Raw genomic sequence first — 14,401 nt, 5'->3', positions numbered from 1 at the left:
TATGTCTTTCCCGGCTTTCTTCTTATACCTCTGCACGGTGGTGAAAGACTATATAATGTAGTACAACAGGGGTCATACGTGTGTGTGCAGTGCCCTTTGGCGTTGATATCACAGTCATTGTGAGAATAATTGTGAGATACAAGCTGTCCGTTCTTGCGTCACGGCTCTATGCAAGGCTGTTTTCCTCTTATAGTCCGTTGCATTGACATCTACTTTGGGAGTAAGTTTCAAGAGCATAGGTTGACAACCACGATGTAATATTCTCACATGCTTGATTGCAGATTCTTGGAATGATGATATAGCAGAGCCATTCTTTTATGTCGGGGAGCCGAGCGACCGACTTCCATGAAAATAGTCGACAATCTTTCAAGATATTAAGAGTGGCTAGAAATTAACTAGTCTATGAGCTATCCGCGGGCCCAAAGAACAGACAGAGGATGAGACAGGGAAAGAAAAAGGGAAGAACCAATCGACGAAAGCATCCCAATGGCGTCTATCATGGAAATTCTTACTAGCAGAGACGTCCGAACCAATGTCCACACTCCACAAGCAATGAGGTTCTGTGACCCCCCGATGATAATATCACCAAGGGCAGCCACTTGTTGAATAGTCTGCAGCACATTGACCACGCGAGGTCCCAGACAGCGCGTTTCTCCAGATGCCGCCTGGTCTATCTCGGCAGTGAGTCGCATGACATCTGTGATATCAGCAGGTGCATCTCGAAGTCGAGATTTCTCTGCGCGAAATCTCGTTTTTTGATATGCAGAAAGATCGGCTTCGTAGAGCGATACTGCTTGCGCCAGGTGAATCTTAGGCTTGAGCCGTGAAGCAAATGTCAATTGGGACATACTGCTGACGGTCTCAAAGGGAGTGGCCTATGTGTAGTAGGTCAGCTCTTGATGTACCGTACTCAGGACAGTTCAGGTATGACAATTCAGATGGAAATGTGAAGAAGAAACAACCATGGATGATTGAGGGGGAGTCAGCACTATACGAAGTGGCTGAATACATGTATGAAGCTCAGCCTAGGTGATGCGCATGAGGTGCTGCGGTGTATCTTAGCGTGAGCGCCTATCGTGTAGAGTTAATACCTATCATTTCGATTCGTACAGTGACAATTTATGTGCTTTAGAAATATACAACACAAAAGAAAGACTCAAAGAGCCCGGAAACGTGTTATCAGAGACATCATCTTTCATCTCTATAGCCCATTCATAACAACATAGAATCAGACCCCAAAAATCAAGGAGTCTACATCATATCTCAATCTCTTCTCATCTTCTTTCCCTTTCCAAAGTGGACAAGGGGACGCCACATTTCTCTCGTGGCTGCTTTTTGAGATTCTCCGCCTCCCTCCAAACCTCCAGGGTCAGAAATGGCCAATACATAAAGAGGTCAAGCAAAACATCTGACGGCAAAGAAGTGAAAATATAGGGAGGGAGAGAGCTTTGTAGGAACTGTAAGATGACTAAAGAGGTAAAGAAAATAAGGTGGACCACCGAAGAACGCCAGCCGGATGCCACTCTGCACGGAGTCCCATCCCTCAAACAACCGTGTTGTGACCTACACGGGGAGATCACTAAAAATGGGTAGGCAGAAACAGGTTTCAAAATCACATAACGGAGAAAAGTTCAGTTTTCGGCATCAGGTCATGCGGGAATTTATTTTGCAACAGCAGAGCTAGAAGAGTGTTAGTAGCTATCAATGCTGAACCTCTGGGGAAATGCATACCTCAAGACTTGTGTGCGGAAGAAGGCACCCTTTGTCTTCTCAATGACTTGTTGGTAGACAGACTGGGGAGGGTGGTTCATGATCACAGTGCCCTCCTTATAGTCAATCTTGGCGTCAACCCGGGTGTCGCGGATCAGGTTGACAATCCACTTCTCACCCTCATCCTGGTTCAGGCCGAGACGAGCAGACAGATCGCTGAAAAAAAAATGTTAGTTTGTGTTCCGCGGTAAGAAACAACTCTCATGACTGATACTTACTTGATATCAATACGCTGGTGGATCTTGCAGTAGCTCTCGGAGATGAGGTGACGGGCAGCCTCAACGAAAGCATCGGCCGCGGAAACAAGGAAGAAGTCGCTGCGAAGAACCTCCTCGGCCTCACCGAGCTTCTTCTGTGCCTCCTCGAAATCAAACTCGACGTAAAGGGCCTTGACGAAATCGGTGATGGGGTCGGTGTACTCGTAGTCCTCCTGGCGAACAACACGGATCAGATCCTTCAATTGCTTCTGGTAGACACCGGAGTGCTTGTGGGGACGGCTGCGGTTGGTGATGACGGCGGCGGCAAGGTAACGGAGAACCCAAGGGCAGCTGGTCTGGATGGTGTTGATATAGGCGGGGGAGAAGAAGAGGTCGGTGAGGACGTCGCGGGCGGGGTCGTGGTTGAAGAAGGGGAACAGCGACCAGTGGATGAGCCAAGAGCGATTGGTGAGCTGAGCGAGAGGGTTGTTGAAAAGGCGAGTCTCGATCGAGTCCTTGACCTTCTGAACCTCCTCCATGGCACCCTCCCAGTTGGTGGTCAGAATTTCTGAGGCCAACTTACCCCACGTGGCGGAGGCAACCTTGTCGTTGTCGGTGGACAGAACACGGAACTGGTAAAGCAGCTCAGCAGCGTTTCCGTAGCTACCACAGCTGTACTGGAAACGTCCGTAGTCGTGGAGGCTGTTAACCATCTCGTTTGTGACACCGTGTTGCTCCTCGAGGAACCGCAAGTTAGCGGCCTTGTCGCTCCGCAAGTTACCGACGACCTCCTCATCCTGCAGCAACTCGGAAATCTTCTCGCTTTGGTCCTGGTAGTGCTGTAACTTGGCCAAAACCTCCTCGCGCTTCTTCACAAACTCGTCGGGAATGGTGTCGGAGTTGTTGATTTCTTGCCACAAGTTGGCAACGTAGTCGGTCATGTTGGTGTGCTTGAGGAGCTCATATTTGGCCCGGGTGATCTCCTTGTCCTCCTCATCGCTGCCGGCGCTGAATTCGAGCAGGGGGAAAACGAGGTGACGGTCGAGGTACGGGATCAGTCGGGGGAGCAAATCGTGCTGAGAGGCGATCTCCTCGGCGGTCTTGGGCTGATGAGCAGCAGCGCCGCTGAGCAGGGTCTCAGCGGAAGGAGGGGCGTTGGCTGCCATGATGTGTCTGTAAAGATGGCAGAAAGGGGGAAAGGTCTAGAGAGGGGATAACAAAGGCCAACCGCGATCAATGAGAATTTGCAGATTGTGCGGGCGTCGGTGGCCCTAACCCCTTTTGGGAAGTGGGTGCTGGAAAAGCGGTGGCAGAAAATCTGAGCAGAGCGCCGAGCATCAGATGTTGCTAGTCTTCCCAGCCTCTGTCCACCTTCATCATTCTCTCCGGTCAATACATTCCGGCCCTTTAGACGTGCCATGGCGTCTTTTCTACACTCGGGCCCGGCCACTTCGGCCATGCGAAAGCAGGCCACTGTCATCCCTCTTCGCATCAGCTCTGCACAATCCGTGGCTTCCGTTCAGACATGTAGTTCATTTTCCACATTATGTCGTCAGACAAGGTCGTCGGTTTCACGTAAGTGACATTTGTACAGGTCTCTCTTGATACATTGAATTCTGCGAGATTAGACTCAAACGCGCGCCGCGCCTTTGGGCAATATCTTGCAACCAACAAACAAAAGAGAAAACTGGGAACAACTTCGTTCTGCGAAAAATTCGTGATTCTAACCCTTCATTTCAGATTCTCGCCCTCAAATCTCACTATCTTCGGCCTTCAAAACCTCTCTCCCTACCTATCAAAGCCGCACTTTCCTTACTCAACTCCGTCATCAAGCGCAAGCCCTGAAAGAACAAACTTCGACCTCATCGGCACACGCGACCCAGGTCAAATCTTCTCAGAACCCTAACCCGACTTTAAAGCTCGATAATCTTCCTTATTTCGTTCGCCGTTCCGCCTCCAACAAGCTTCCCGTCTATACCGACACCAAGGCCGGTGGTACCAAGAAGCTCACCAAGATCCAGAAGACAGAGGGTGATCTGGATCAACTCCGCAACGACCTGGCCTGCGCACTGGGTGTTGTCGATGGCCACAAGCCTAATCCCGATGTTGCCATTAACCGTCTTACTGGTCACATCGTTGTCAAGGTTTGTTCGATTACAGGTTGATTTGGTCAAGGTGAAACTAACGGTTTGATACAGGGCTGGCGCAAACCCGAGATCATGAAATTCCTCGAGGACCGCAGATTTTAAGGGCTTTCTTCTCTAATACCTGACTTCGAAGAGACCCCTAGGATCCCTAATGGTCCAGGATGAACCAAAAAAGCATTCAACATACCCCCTCAATAGGGGTATGGCAGAGCATTGTTATCGGAGAGAGCAAGAATCAAAGCACGTCGAAAACAAGGGATGAGAATGGAAGAAGCAAACAGTCCAGGTGATCCCTGATATGCATGGGTAATATCTATTTTCTTGACTTCTCTTTCCTCTTCCTTTGGTGTACTCTTTAGTTTCGTTGCGAGTTGCCTCTTTTCTTTTCTTTTTCCTTTGGTGTTTGTGTTTTGTCTGCCTGGTCGTGTCTTCTGGCGTGCACCTGCTTTGTGTTTCTCTTTCTCTTTTCTCACTGTAACACTCCTACTCTGTACATTCTCGACGACTCGATGGGTGCTAGTTCCTCTTCATATGAATGATCATGCATCTCATATTATTAGGATTTCTTCCTTCTCCTCAAAGAAGGCTGCAATACTTTAGTTCCAAGTAGGCCTAGACCTAGACAATGCGTCCCTGTCCGATACCACGTTCCACGATGCCCCGAGTAACACCAACTTGCGGCATCTGGCCGTCGACAATCATATGATATTATTTTTCCAGGAAGCATATATAGTCATTTTCAATCGTGCTTCATCTCGAACAAGGCATTTATAGGTACTATGTTTAAGAAGTAACGGAAGCCCCAATTCGGCATCATGCAGTATCTCTCGATTTCCGAGGGTATTTTGAGCATTGTACACTGAAACAGAGCAGAACGCTATCTCATAAGAGAATGAAAAAAATAGAGAAAAAGAATAACCCCCTTGTCCACCAGCGCCCAAATGAGAAAATAGGGAGACAGACCATTGACATGAGTACAAATGACATGAGAGAAATCAAGATTGTCATATATGCTACGTGAGACAAGTGCTAAGGATGATTGAAGAAACAGCCCGTCGCAGGGAAGAATCATACATACATCAACATCCTTACTCCGCTAAACGAGCATATGTGAGAAGCTGGCGAACAACGCCGCCATCGATATTGGGGAGTAACAACGCGCCAAGCAGGCTTTCCTTCCTGGGGAGGATTCCCGATGGGACCCGAAGAGGGGCGGTGTTGTCCACCTGCTTTGACTTCTCGGCGAGCCGGCGGAGGACGCCCAGGCCCCGGTTGACGATCGAGCTGAAGGCATATGCGTCGGCTTCAGCTTGACCTCTTTGTCGCATATTGATTTGTGGTATACGCTCCGTGCACAGAGCGCAGGAAAGGCGCAAAAGATGCACGGCGAATCCGTCGACTGAGTCGAGCCATGCCTGGGCAAGGGGACCATCGGCAAAAGTGGTGAGGACATCGGCTGACAGAAGGCCTTGCATCAAGAAGACCTTGCGCGCATCCACGACAGACATAGGCTTCTTATCAGGGACGCAGGAAATGGCAAGGCCAAATGCACGGGTGAGGAGGTCCGGCTGGGGAGGTGTATTTCCATCTCCGGAGAAGATAGCCTTGAAATATGTCCGGTTCGGATCATCTCTGGCCAGCATTTTGGCAAGGCCATCAACGGCAGCAGGAGTATATCGATCAATAGAAGAATTGAATGCCGTAAACATCACTTTTCCAGAAGCAGATGTAAATTCGGAACCAGGTGCAAAGGAAAGAAGGAATGTCAGCAAACTATGTGCTTCTTCTTTGCCCGGGATTTGAACAACATGAGCCAGGTTGCTCAACAAAATCACAGCGTCCTTCATGAAGTCCAACGTGTTAAGAGATGACCGCAGGAAATTCTTCCGAGTTCCCATATAGCGGAAGACATCGCCAAACAATTGAGCAACAGGGGGAATACCCAGGGGCAAGAAGTTCGTCTCGCTGAAAGAGAAGTTGCGCAGGATGGTGGTGATACAGATAAGCCGATCGACGGCCCGGTCCAGCTCATACTCAATGCTCCCAAATGCAGGAACATCCTTCAGTGATGTGTTTTCTGCCTGACAATCCCGAGTGATTTGATCGTATGAACGTAAAGACATGGTCTCTGACTCCTCCGGGGTATGTTGCGCTAGCAGATCGGCCTGTTCATCGGCGCAGTCAATCAAACTCTCTACCAGGTCTTCACAATTCTCCAAGGAAATTTGCACAGATGGTTCACCAGAAAGTGTGGTAAGAGTGTCCAGAGCAACTCGAATCTCAGCATACATCCCAGATTTGAGGCTCATAGTCAGTGCGTGGATATCGACGATTCCTAATTCTGCAAACCCTGGCACGTCTGGCTTGAGTCTTGAGATGTCATCGCCAATTTGGTACATTTCATCAACAGCGATAGGACCGTGCATACGACCTCCTTTCAGGATAAGAGGTTTGAAAGTTTCCTCAATAGGGCGTTTAGTGAACTTCTCGGGCTTTGCTTCTGGTTGCCCTGGGGTTGGTGTAACACCCTTACCAGACTGCGAAGGAGAAGGAGCTGCGAATTGTCCGGCGGCAGCCTCTGATGGGGGGCCAGGTGGCTGCGAGCCTCGAGAAATGCTTGGTCGGTGTCCAGCCTGGCCTGGCCTGCTCTGACCTCGCGGTGTCGGTGTAGCAAAGCCATTGGCCGGGTTCATTTGGCCGTTATTATGGGTTGGGGTGTTGTTTTGAGGAGATTGTGTCATGTGTTGTTGTTGGTCAAAGCCTGGGGTGGGCTTCACAGAGGGCGACTGGAACTGTATCCCTGATGCATCGGTTGGTTGCCGGGGTAGGCCGCCTTGCGGCTGCATTTGACCTGCAAGCTTTTGCTGCGAATTGAGGAAAGCCTGTTCGTAGGGGCCCAAGTTTCTAGAATGGTGAGCTTGAATTTCCTGGGCCGCCATGGGAAACTGCATCTGCGGGAATTGCAGCTGCTGTGCAACGACTGGCCACATGTTCATTGCTGTGACCTTCTTCGATCCTCCAAGCTTCATCACAGAGGCATAAAGTTGAACGAGGTTGATCGGACGTCCACTGACCACAGGATTGGGGTCTATCGGTAGGCTTTGGGAGGACATGAATTTCTGCAGAGATCGCATAAACCCTTCTGGGTTATTCGGCTTCGGCATGTTCTGAGCCATGTTCGGTGCCATCTGTCTCATGCCACCCATTTGCTGGGGATTGGCCATCGGGTTCATCCCAGAAACCGGCCGTCCCGCCGCCATTGCTGCGTTGGGGTTCATCTGTCGGGGTTGATGTTGCGCCTGCATGGCTTGCAGTCGCTGTTGTTGACTCGCGAGAGCTTGGTGATATCCCGCAGGCAATTGGGCCATGCCACCAAACTGTTGCGCCTGCATTGAGGGTTGAGCAGCTGCGGTGGTCATTCCAGGTCCCTGTGGCATACCACCGAACTGCTGTCCTTGCATAAAGTTGCCGTTCTGGGGTGTGTGTACGCGATTTCCATTATCTGACTGTTGTGGAGACATTTGATTGTTAACATGGGGTCCGGCAGGCGAGAAAGGGCTGGGAGAAGCCGTCCCCATGCGCATGCTCTGCTGATCAAAGTCTTGCATGATAGGCGACTGCGTCACATTTGGAGATGCACCTTGCTGTAGATGCTGATAAGGAGTAGGAGGTTGTTGGAATTGCGCGTTGCCGTTTGGTGGACCCTGATATCCCGGATATGGCACTTGAGGAGTTTGGGATCGCGACCCAGTCACCCCTCCCGGTGCTGGCCTGGGCGACATGGGCATGCCATCTTCCGGTCGTGTTCGTTTTGATGGAATCACCTGGTTTGGGTTGTGGAAGCCCGGAGAGGCATTTCGCGACATGCCATTGAACATGCGCTGGAATTGAGAAGGGTCTTGGGTCGGAGAGCCATGGAGAAATGCGGTGGAGGGGTCTATTGTATTAGGATGAAAGGCGCCATTATCCTGGCCAGGAATATTCGTGGTGTCGGCAAGCCAGGCATTCATGTCGAGCGGCTTTACCAACCCATCTACCTGGAAGGAGTTAGCATGTGAACCAACAACGCGCCATCGCAAAGATGTGTAGCATAAGAAAATTGGGCTGTGTCATCAAAATAGACCAAGACCGAGCCATCAATGATTTTTTGAGGATCAGATAGACGCGTCGGTGAGGTGTTTGGGGTAGTCGCGCAAGCGGTCGCGACACGGGACAAAGGGACAGTGGGGGGGGAGGATAAACCACCAATTCGGGAAATAAAATATACATAGAATGAACAAGGGAGGGGTGGGAACAAGGTACATACCGATAAGGCTGGATTCACTAAAATTCCGCTTTGCGAACGGATGACTGAGGCCGGGTCCCGGTGATGAGATGAAGGCAGAGGTTGGAGTGAGATGGGGAGTCACGTGGTTTGGTTGGAAGCCTGAGGCCACAAGCAAGGAAAGGGGGAAGAATATTGGGGAATAGATATGGACACCTTAAGCTGGGGTAATGTTAGTGGAGGGGAACGTCACTGGGCTACTAAGGGCCAAGATAATAGACGCTCCAAATCCAGAAACAAATGGACTACAGAGGCGCAGAGGCACTGTGGACTGCGGAAGGGGTGCGTGGCCACAAACGAATAATGATGTAAGGTAAAGTAATAAAAGTCAGATAGGGTAAGGGGAAACCAGAAAAAGCAAACGGAGTATAAAAACAGTAAGAATGGCGTACTTACCAGAGATCACAGTCCGTTCAGTTAGGGATGAAAGGGGAAGTGGAGAGAATGAGGGAAAATTACTGACTGGTCAGAGCTTTCAATGGTTACCGCCATTTCCGGCCACTGTACAACTTGTATCTTTGTTAATGAACGATTTTTTAGTTTGCCTTTTGTATGGAGTAACTTTCGAGCCTGTGTTTTATTGGCCTTTTTTATGGCCTTTTTAGCTGTCTTTTTCGGGCTCTTTTCGGTTTGGATTTCGTGTTAGTTTGCCTCTATGTTGGCAGCCTGAGCCTGGGCAGTCTGAACCTGGGGGAATGGCCATAATCAAAGCCATGTTAGTGAGGGGAGTGTGAAGAGAGAAAACTCCTGCGCCAGAGCAGAAATTAAAATAAAAAACCACTTAGGTTGGGTCTCGTAAATCGGAACGAAGATCCATTCCAACGGTCTCCGCCGAGGCTAGATCATATACTCCAGTGAAGGTGGATAGGTTCCAAGGGGCAAACATCCCGCTCTGGGGGTATGAAAAAGAGAAGAGAGAGAAAAAGATCGAGTCATAGTGGCCAGTGGTTCTCCTTATATAAAGCTCGGACTAGCGTCTGATAATCATGTCGATGCGCGCCCAATCCTCCGAAGACAACTAAGAAAGCAGAAAGCAAAGCCGCCGTGTAAGGATCCGACTCGATCCGTATGGGAATATGATGGTTCTGTGCCTGTCCCACCGTGTGTTGGGCCACTCCACCACTAGAGGTGATTGGATCAGCACGTCTTCATTTCCTTGAAGGCCTGAGTCTCTGAGCTCATTGTCTGAAAGTCTTCTCAGGCCAATCTTGTAACTCGTCTCGAGTTGGACCTGCTCGTATCCCCAAACCGACATGTCTTGAAACAAATAACCTGGGCAAAAGAGCTGTAGATGTCATCATTGGCCATAGGCCGTCAAGTCCGCCGCAGCCGCTAGCGTCTGACCTAGGTAGCCTCAGATTGATACAGGCAGGTGGCCAGGGGACCATGATAAGGAGTTCTGTGTTCTGTGTACTTTCCCTCCAATTTAGTCTTTTGTGTTAGGACATTAACTTATAGTTCAGGTATGGGTTGCTTTAGCAGGGTTGCCATGCAAGACTAATTGCCACATTCGGTAATGAGGATCACAGGCCTTGCCATAGTGCATGTACTAAGATATACTACAAAAATCTACAATATATTCATTATAGTCTCGAGCATGCATAATGAATCAAGGAGTATAAAGTTGACTCTCAGTGGGCCAAACATTGTTCATTGTTCATCACGTGATCCAACCCAAGCTCCCCGGTTGTATCGTCGAAAGCTCCAGATGGCCGAACCCTTCACACAGCGCGTCATTCAACGACCATCTCCAAAACACATACATTCCGCTTCCAGCTTATAGACGTCATTTCTCTTTCGGATCTCATTGTCTCTCAACAGAATTCGCCATGGGAGACGTCGCCGTGGAGAACCCGGCGAACAACGTCACGCCGCTTGCTAAGCCAGGCGCGCTCGACGCCCTCGCTAACTTGGATTCCCTCGATGGCACAGGTGCTGATGGAAACGACGAATATGCTACCCTAAAGCGCCTACAGAGACATCTAGAGTATGTCTAACCTTGATGGACGGTGTGATCTGGTGCTGACCAACACAGGTACATCCAACTCCAGGAAGAATACATCAAGGATGAGCAGAGGTATGCATCTTTTACCAGATAATGTGGTCTCTGCTATGTCTAACCATTATGGATCAATGCAGGAGCTTGAAGAGGGAGCTGGTTCGGGCACAAGAGGAGATCAAGCGGATACAGAGTGTGCCGCTGGTCATCGGACAATTTATGGAGGCTATCGATCAGAAGTATGCATACCCTGTCTTGATTATCAAAGTTATTCTCACTAACAATACTTTCAAGCACTGGTATTGTGCAAAGCTCGACCGGTTCTAATTACGTCGTCCGTATCCTGTCCACTCTCGACCGCGAGAAGCTGAAGCCCTCATCTTCGGTCGCCCTCCACCGTCACTCCAATGCCCTTGTCGATATTCTCCCTCCCGAAGCCGACTCATCTATTGCCATGCTAGGTGAGAATGAGAAGCCGGATGTTACGTACGCAGATGTCGGTGGTCTGGATATGCAGAAGCAGGAAATCCGAGAGGCTGTCGAGCTGCCTTTGACGCATTTCGACCTCTACAAGCAGATTGGTGGGTGGAATCCAATTTGTTGTCAATGACACAGCTAATGATCCGCAGGTATCGATCCTCCCCGTGGTGTCTTGCTGTATGGTCCTCCTGGAACCGGAAAGACCATGCTGGTTAAGGCCGTGGCCAACAGCACAACTGCCAGCTTCATCCGTGTCAACGGATCAGAGTTCGTACAGAAGTATCTTGGTGAGGGTCCTCGTATGGTGCGTGACGTTTTCCGCATGGCGCGTGAAAACTCACCTGCTATTATCTTCATCGATGAGATCGACGCTATCGCCACCAAGCGTTTCGATGCCCAGACCGGTGCCGATCGTGAAGTCCAGCGTATTCTTCTGGAATTACTGAACCAGATGGATGGTTTTGAACAATCAAGCAATGTCAAGGTCATCATGGCCACCAACCGAGCTGATACTCTGGACCCTGCTCTGCTGCGTCCTGGTCGTCTGGACCGAAAGATCGAGTTCCCCAACCTGCGAGACCGACGTGAGCGTCGCTTGATTTTCACCACCATCGCATCGAAGATGTCGCTTTCTCCCGAAGTTGACCTCGACGCCTTGATCGTGCGCAACGACCCTCTGTCCGGTGCCGTTATTGCTGCTATCATGCAGGAAGCTGGTCTGCGGGCTGTTCGCAAGAACCGCTACAACATTATCCAGTCCGACCTTGAGGACGCTTATGCCGTCCAGGTCAAGAATGGACAAGATGATGACCGGTATGTGCTTTCCCTAAGATCTTGTTTCTTATATCTTACTAATTTGTTTCTTGCAGTCCTGACTTCTATCGCTAAACGCTTGGGTCTCACGGGGTGTGGTGGATTTTAGTGACGAAAGCTTGGTCTTCCTCACCAGTTGTATTATCAATAATATGCAGGCGCCATGTGTCACAATGTTTGGATGATCACTTGATTCAGTAATGTTCTTTTCGATCTCTATAGTGGTGGATTGCCTTGTCTTGGCATTTGCCTGACTTCCGTCTTGTACACTGTCCTTGTAAACCAGTAGCCAATAATCATCATTTTGTTTAGTCCCGTTTATATTCGAGTTACATTTGAGTGCTTTGGCTTAGATCTGGGGAGGAAAGGCAGTTGTTTAGCGATTTGTTGTTATGGCTGTCACGTCCCACGATATATATACATATATCCGGAGGTGATCTGCGTTGAAGTACAGAGTATCCGGGCCAGAGATCGGACGGACATCTTTACGTTGAGGACCACCTTACGCTTTATTATTTTCTTTAAAATCAGCATTAAAAAGAAGTACAAGGCCATGCTTGCTATTATTACAACATGGGCTCCGAGTTTCTTAAAAGCTTACGTAGAAGACCATTGACATGCAGTATGTTTAAACACCCGTGTCCGTTGCCAGAGCTACGGCAAGGTAGCCTAGGTACAACACATCTATGACAATCAGCAGAGAGGCAGCTGCTTCGTCCAATAGTCCTGCAAAGGCACGCGATCCCTTGAGGCAAGGCAGAAGGACTGCCTGCCCTCGCCCGGAGACATATGTCCAACGATTACACGTACAAGAAATCCCTTCAAATGACACAGCATCGGCACGATTCCTTGATTTCGTAGAACAGCAGCCCCCCATAGCGTAGCTTTTCGCCACACCAGTCATCCTGCAGCTGCCAGGTACAGCGGGAGGGGGTTTCCGACTAGTCCGAGCACTCCGTCAATGGCGCTAATTCCCAGGCACCAGCCCCCTAGTATTTTCTCGATTGCTGTCAATTTGTAGACAATGAGGATAAAAAAAACATGCGAGCTAAATAGCTAGATAAAGCACAGAAACAGGAAATGGAACACATTGAGGCTGGAATTCGGGAACCAGAACCGCGTGATATGGGGACAGCTCAAACGGGTTTAGTGCCAAGTGCGACGACCCTCCTGCTTCCGTCATCGGTCTCCTCATCCCCAGGTCCTCATCTACTCTTATCTCTCTCTTCTCCATCTCACCCTCTTGTTTACCATCACTCACTTCCACTATTGATATTTGATTATGAAGTCCTCTCTCACCCTCCTGACAGCTTCGCTGTTGGGCAGCGCTGCTGCTGAGGTTCACAAGCTCAAGCTCGGCAAAGTCCCTCTGGAAGAGACCCTGGTAAGATCACCGATGCCTAAAGCATAACTAAGCTAATCCTGAAGCAGAACCCTCAGAACTTCGGTGCCCATATGGCCAGCCTGGGCCAGAAGTATATGGGTAAAGAACAATACAGCGAGACATCGATGAAGCCTACCGCCGGCCACGATGTGCTGGTTGATAACTTCCTGAACGCTCAGTGTATGTTCATACTAAATGACCTCCGACACTGAATGTGCGATACTGACTCTTTCCAGACTTCTCCGAGATCCAGATCGGCACCCCTCCCCAGACTTTCAAGGTTGTCCTGGACACTGGTAGCTCCAACCTCTGGGTCCCCTCGTCGTCGTGCAACTCCATCGCTTGCTACCTGCACACTAAGTACGACTCGTCTTCTTCGAGCACTTACGAGAAGAACGGTACCGAGTTCGAGATCCGCTACGGATCTGGTAGCCTGAGCGGCTTTGTGTCTCGGGACACCCTCCAGATTGGTGACCTCAAGGTCAAGGGTCAGGACTTTGCTGAGGCCACCAGCGAGCCTGGTCTGGCCTTTGCCTTCGGTCGCTTCGATGGTATTCTTGGCCTTGGCTATGACACCATCTCCGTCAACAAGATGGTTCCTCCCTTCTACAACATGCTGAACCAGAAGCTTCTGGATGAGCCTGTGTTCGCCTTCTACCTAGGCGATGCTAACAAGGAGGGTGACAACTCCGAGGCCACCTTCGGTGGTGTTGACGAGAGCCACTACACCGGCGAGATGACCAAGATTCCTCTCCGCCGCAAGGCCTACTGGGAAGTCGAGCTCAACGCCATTGCTCTTGGCGACAACGTTGCTGAGCTTGAGGACACTGGTGTCATTCTGGACACCGGTACCTCTCTCATTGCCCTGCCTTCCACCATGGCTGAGCTTCTGTAAGTGTATCCCTGACAGCTGTTGTGAGTATCGCTAACCTATTTCACAGCAACAAGGAGATTGGTGCTACCAAGGGCTTCACTGGCCAGTACTCTGTTGAGTGCGAGAAACGTGACTCTCTTCCCGACCTCACCTTCACCCTTTCCGGCCACAACTTCACCATTGGCCCCTACGACTACGTCCTCGAGGTCCAGGGCTCTTGCATCAGTAGCTTCATGGGTATGGACTTCCCTGAGCCCGTGGGTCCCCTCGCTATCCTGGGTGATTCTTTCCTGCGTCGCTGGTATAGTGTCTACGACCTCGGAAACAGCGCCGTCGGTCTGGCCAAGGCCAAATAAGTGCCCTCAGGCTTGATAGCCTCATGGTTGTGAATATCAAAGATCCGTGTGCTTAAA

General features: G+C 50.0%; 5 protein-coding genes across 5 annotated transcripts; 3 read left to right on the top strand and 2 right to left on the bottom strand.

Annotated features, from left to right (window-relative positions):
* Positions 1-1,305: 1,305 nt before the first annotated feature.
* N7508_008714 (eukaryotic translation initiation factor 3 subunit E) lies at positions 1,306-3,133 on the bottom strand (the record flags this gene model as incomplete). The annotated part of the gene is made up of 3 exons (XM_058466777.1): positions 1,306-1,680; positions 1,732-1,926; positions 1,989-3,133. 3 exons carry the CDS (start codon positions 3,131-3,133, stop codon positions 1,662-1,664), a joined length of 1,359 nt encoding a protein of 452 aa, XP_058314623.1. The 3' UTR covers positions 1,306-1,661.
* Positions 3,134-3,385: 252 nt separating this feature from the next.
* N7508_008713 (mitochondrial 54S ribosomal protein mL49) lies at positions 3,386-4,216 on the top strand (the record flags this gene model as incomplete). Its single annotated transcript, XM_058466776.1, has 3 exons — positions 3,386-3,542; positions 3,708-4,111; positions 4,166-4,216. 3 exons carry the CDS (start codon positions 3,386-3,388, stop codon positions 4,214-4,216), a joined length of 612 nt encoding a protein of 203 aa, XP_058314622.1.
* A 986-nt stretch (positions 4,217-5,202) lies between these two features.
* N7508_008712 (putative ARID/BRIGHT domain protein (SWI1)) lies at positions 5,203-8,124 on the bottom strand (the record flags this gene model as incomplete). Its single annotated transcript, XM_058466775.1, has 1 exon — positions 5,203-8,124. The coding sequence occupies one exon, from the start codon at positions 8,122-8,124 to the stop codon at positions 5,203-5,205; it is 2,922 nt and encodes a 973-aa protein (XP_058314621.1).
* Positions 8,125-10,267: 2,143 nt separating this feature from the next.
* Positions 10,268-11,805, top strand: rpt3 (proteasome regulatory particle base subunit RPT3; the record flags this gene model as incomplete). The annotated part of the gene is made up of 6 exons (XM_058466774.1): positions 10,268-10,425; positions 10,474-10,515; positions 10,578-10,676; positions 10,732-11,018; positions 11,067-11,730; positions 11,787-11,805. 6 exons carry the CDS (start codon positions 10,268-10,270, stop codon positions 11,803-11,805), a joined length of 1,269 nt encoding a protein of 422 aa, XP_058314620.1.
* A 1,207-nt stretch (positions 11,806-13,012) lies between these two features.
* Positions 13,013-14,344, top strand: N7508_008710 (uncharacterized protein; the record flags this gene model as incomplete). The annotated part of the gene is made up of 4 exons (XM_058466773.1): positions 13,013-13,114; positions 13,162-13,294; positions 13,351-14,005; positions 14,056-14,344. 4 exons carry the CDS (start codon positions 13,013-13,015, stop codon positions 14,342-14,344), a joined length of 1,179 nt encoding a protein of 392 aa, XP_058314619.1.
* Positions 14,345-14,401: the final 57 nt, after the last annotated feature.

This window comes from Penicillium antarcticum (genome assembly GCF_028974205.1).
Source record: "Penicillium antarcticum strain IBT 31339 chromosome Unknown utg000009l_segment0_segment0, whole genome shotgun sequence".
NCBI classification, from domain to species: Eukaryota; Fungi; Ascomycota; class Eurotiomycetes; order Eurotiales; family Aspergillaceae; genus Penicillium; species Penicillium antarcticum.
This window is presented reverse-complemented; position numbering and strand designations above follow the sequence as displayed.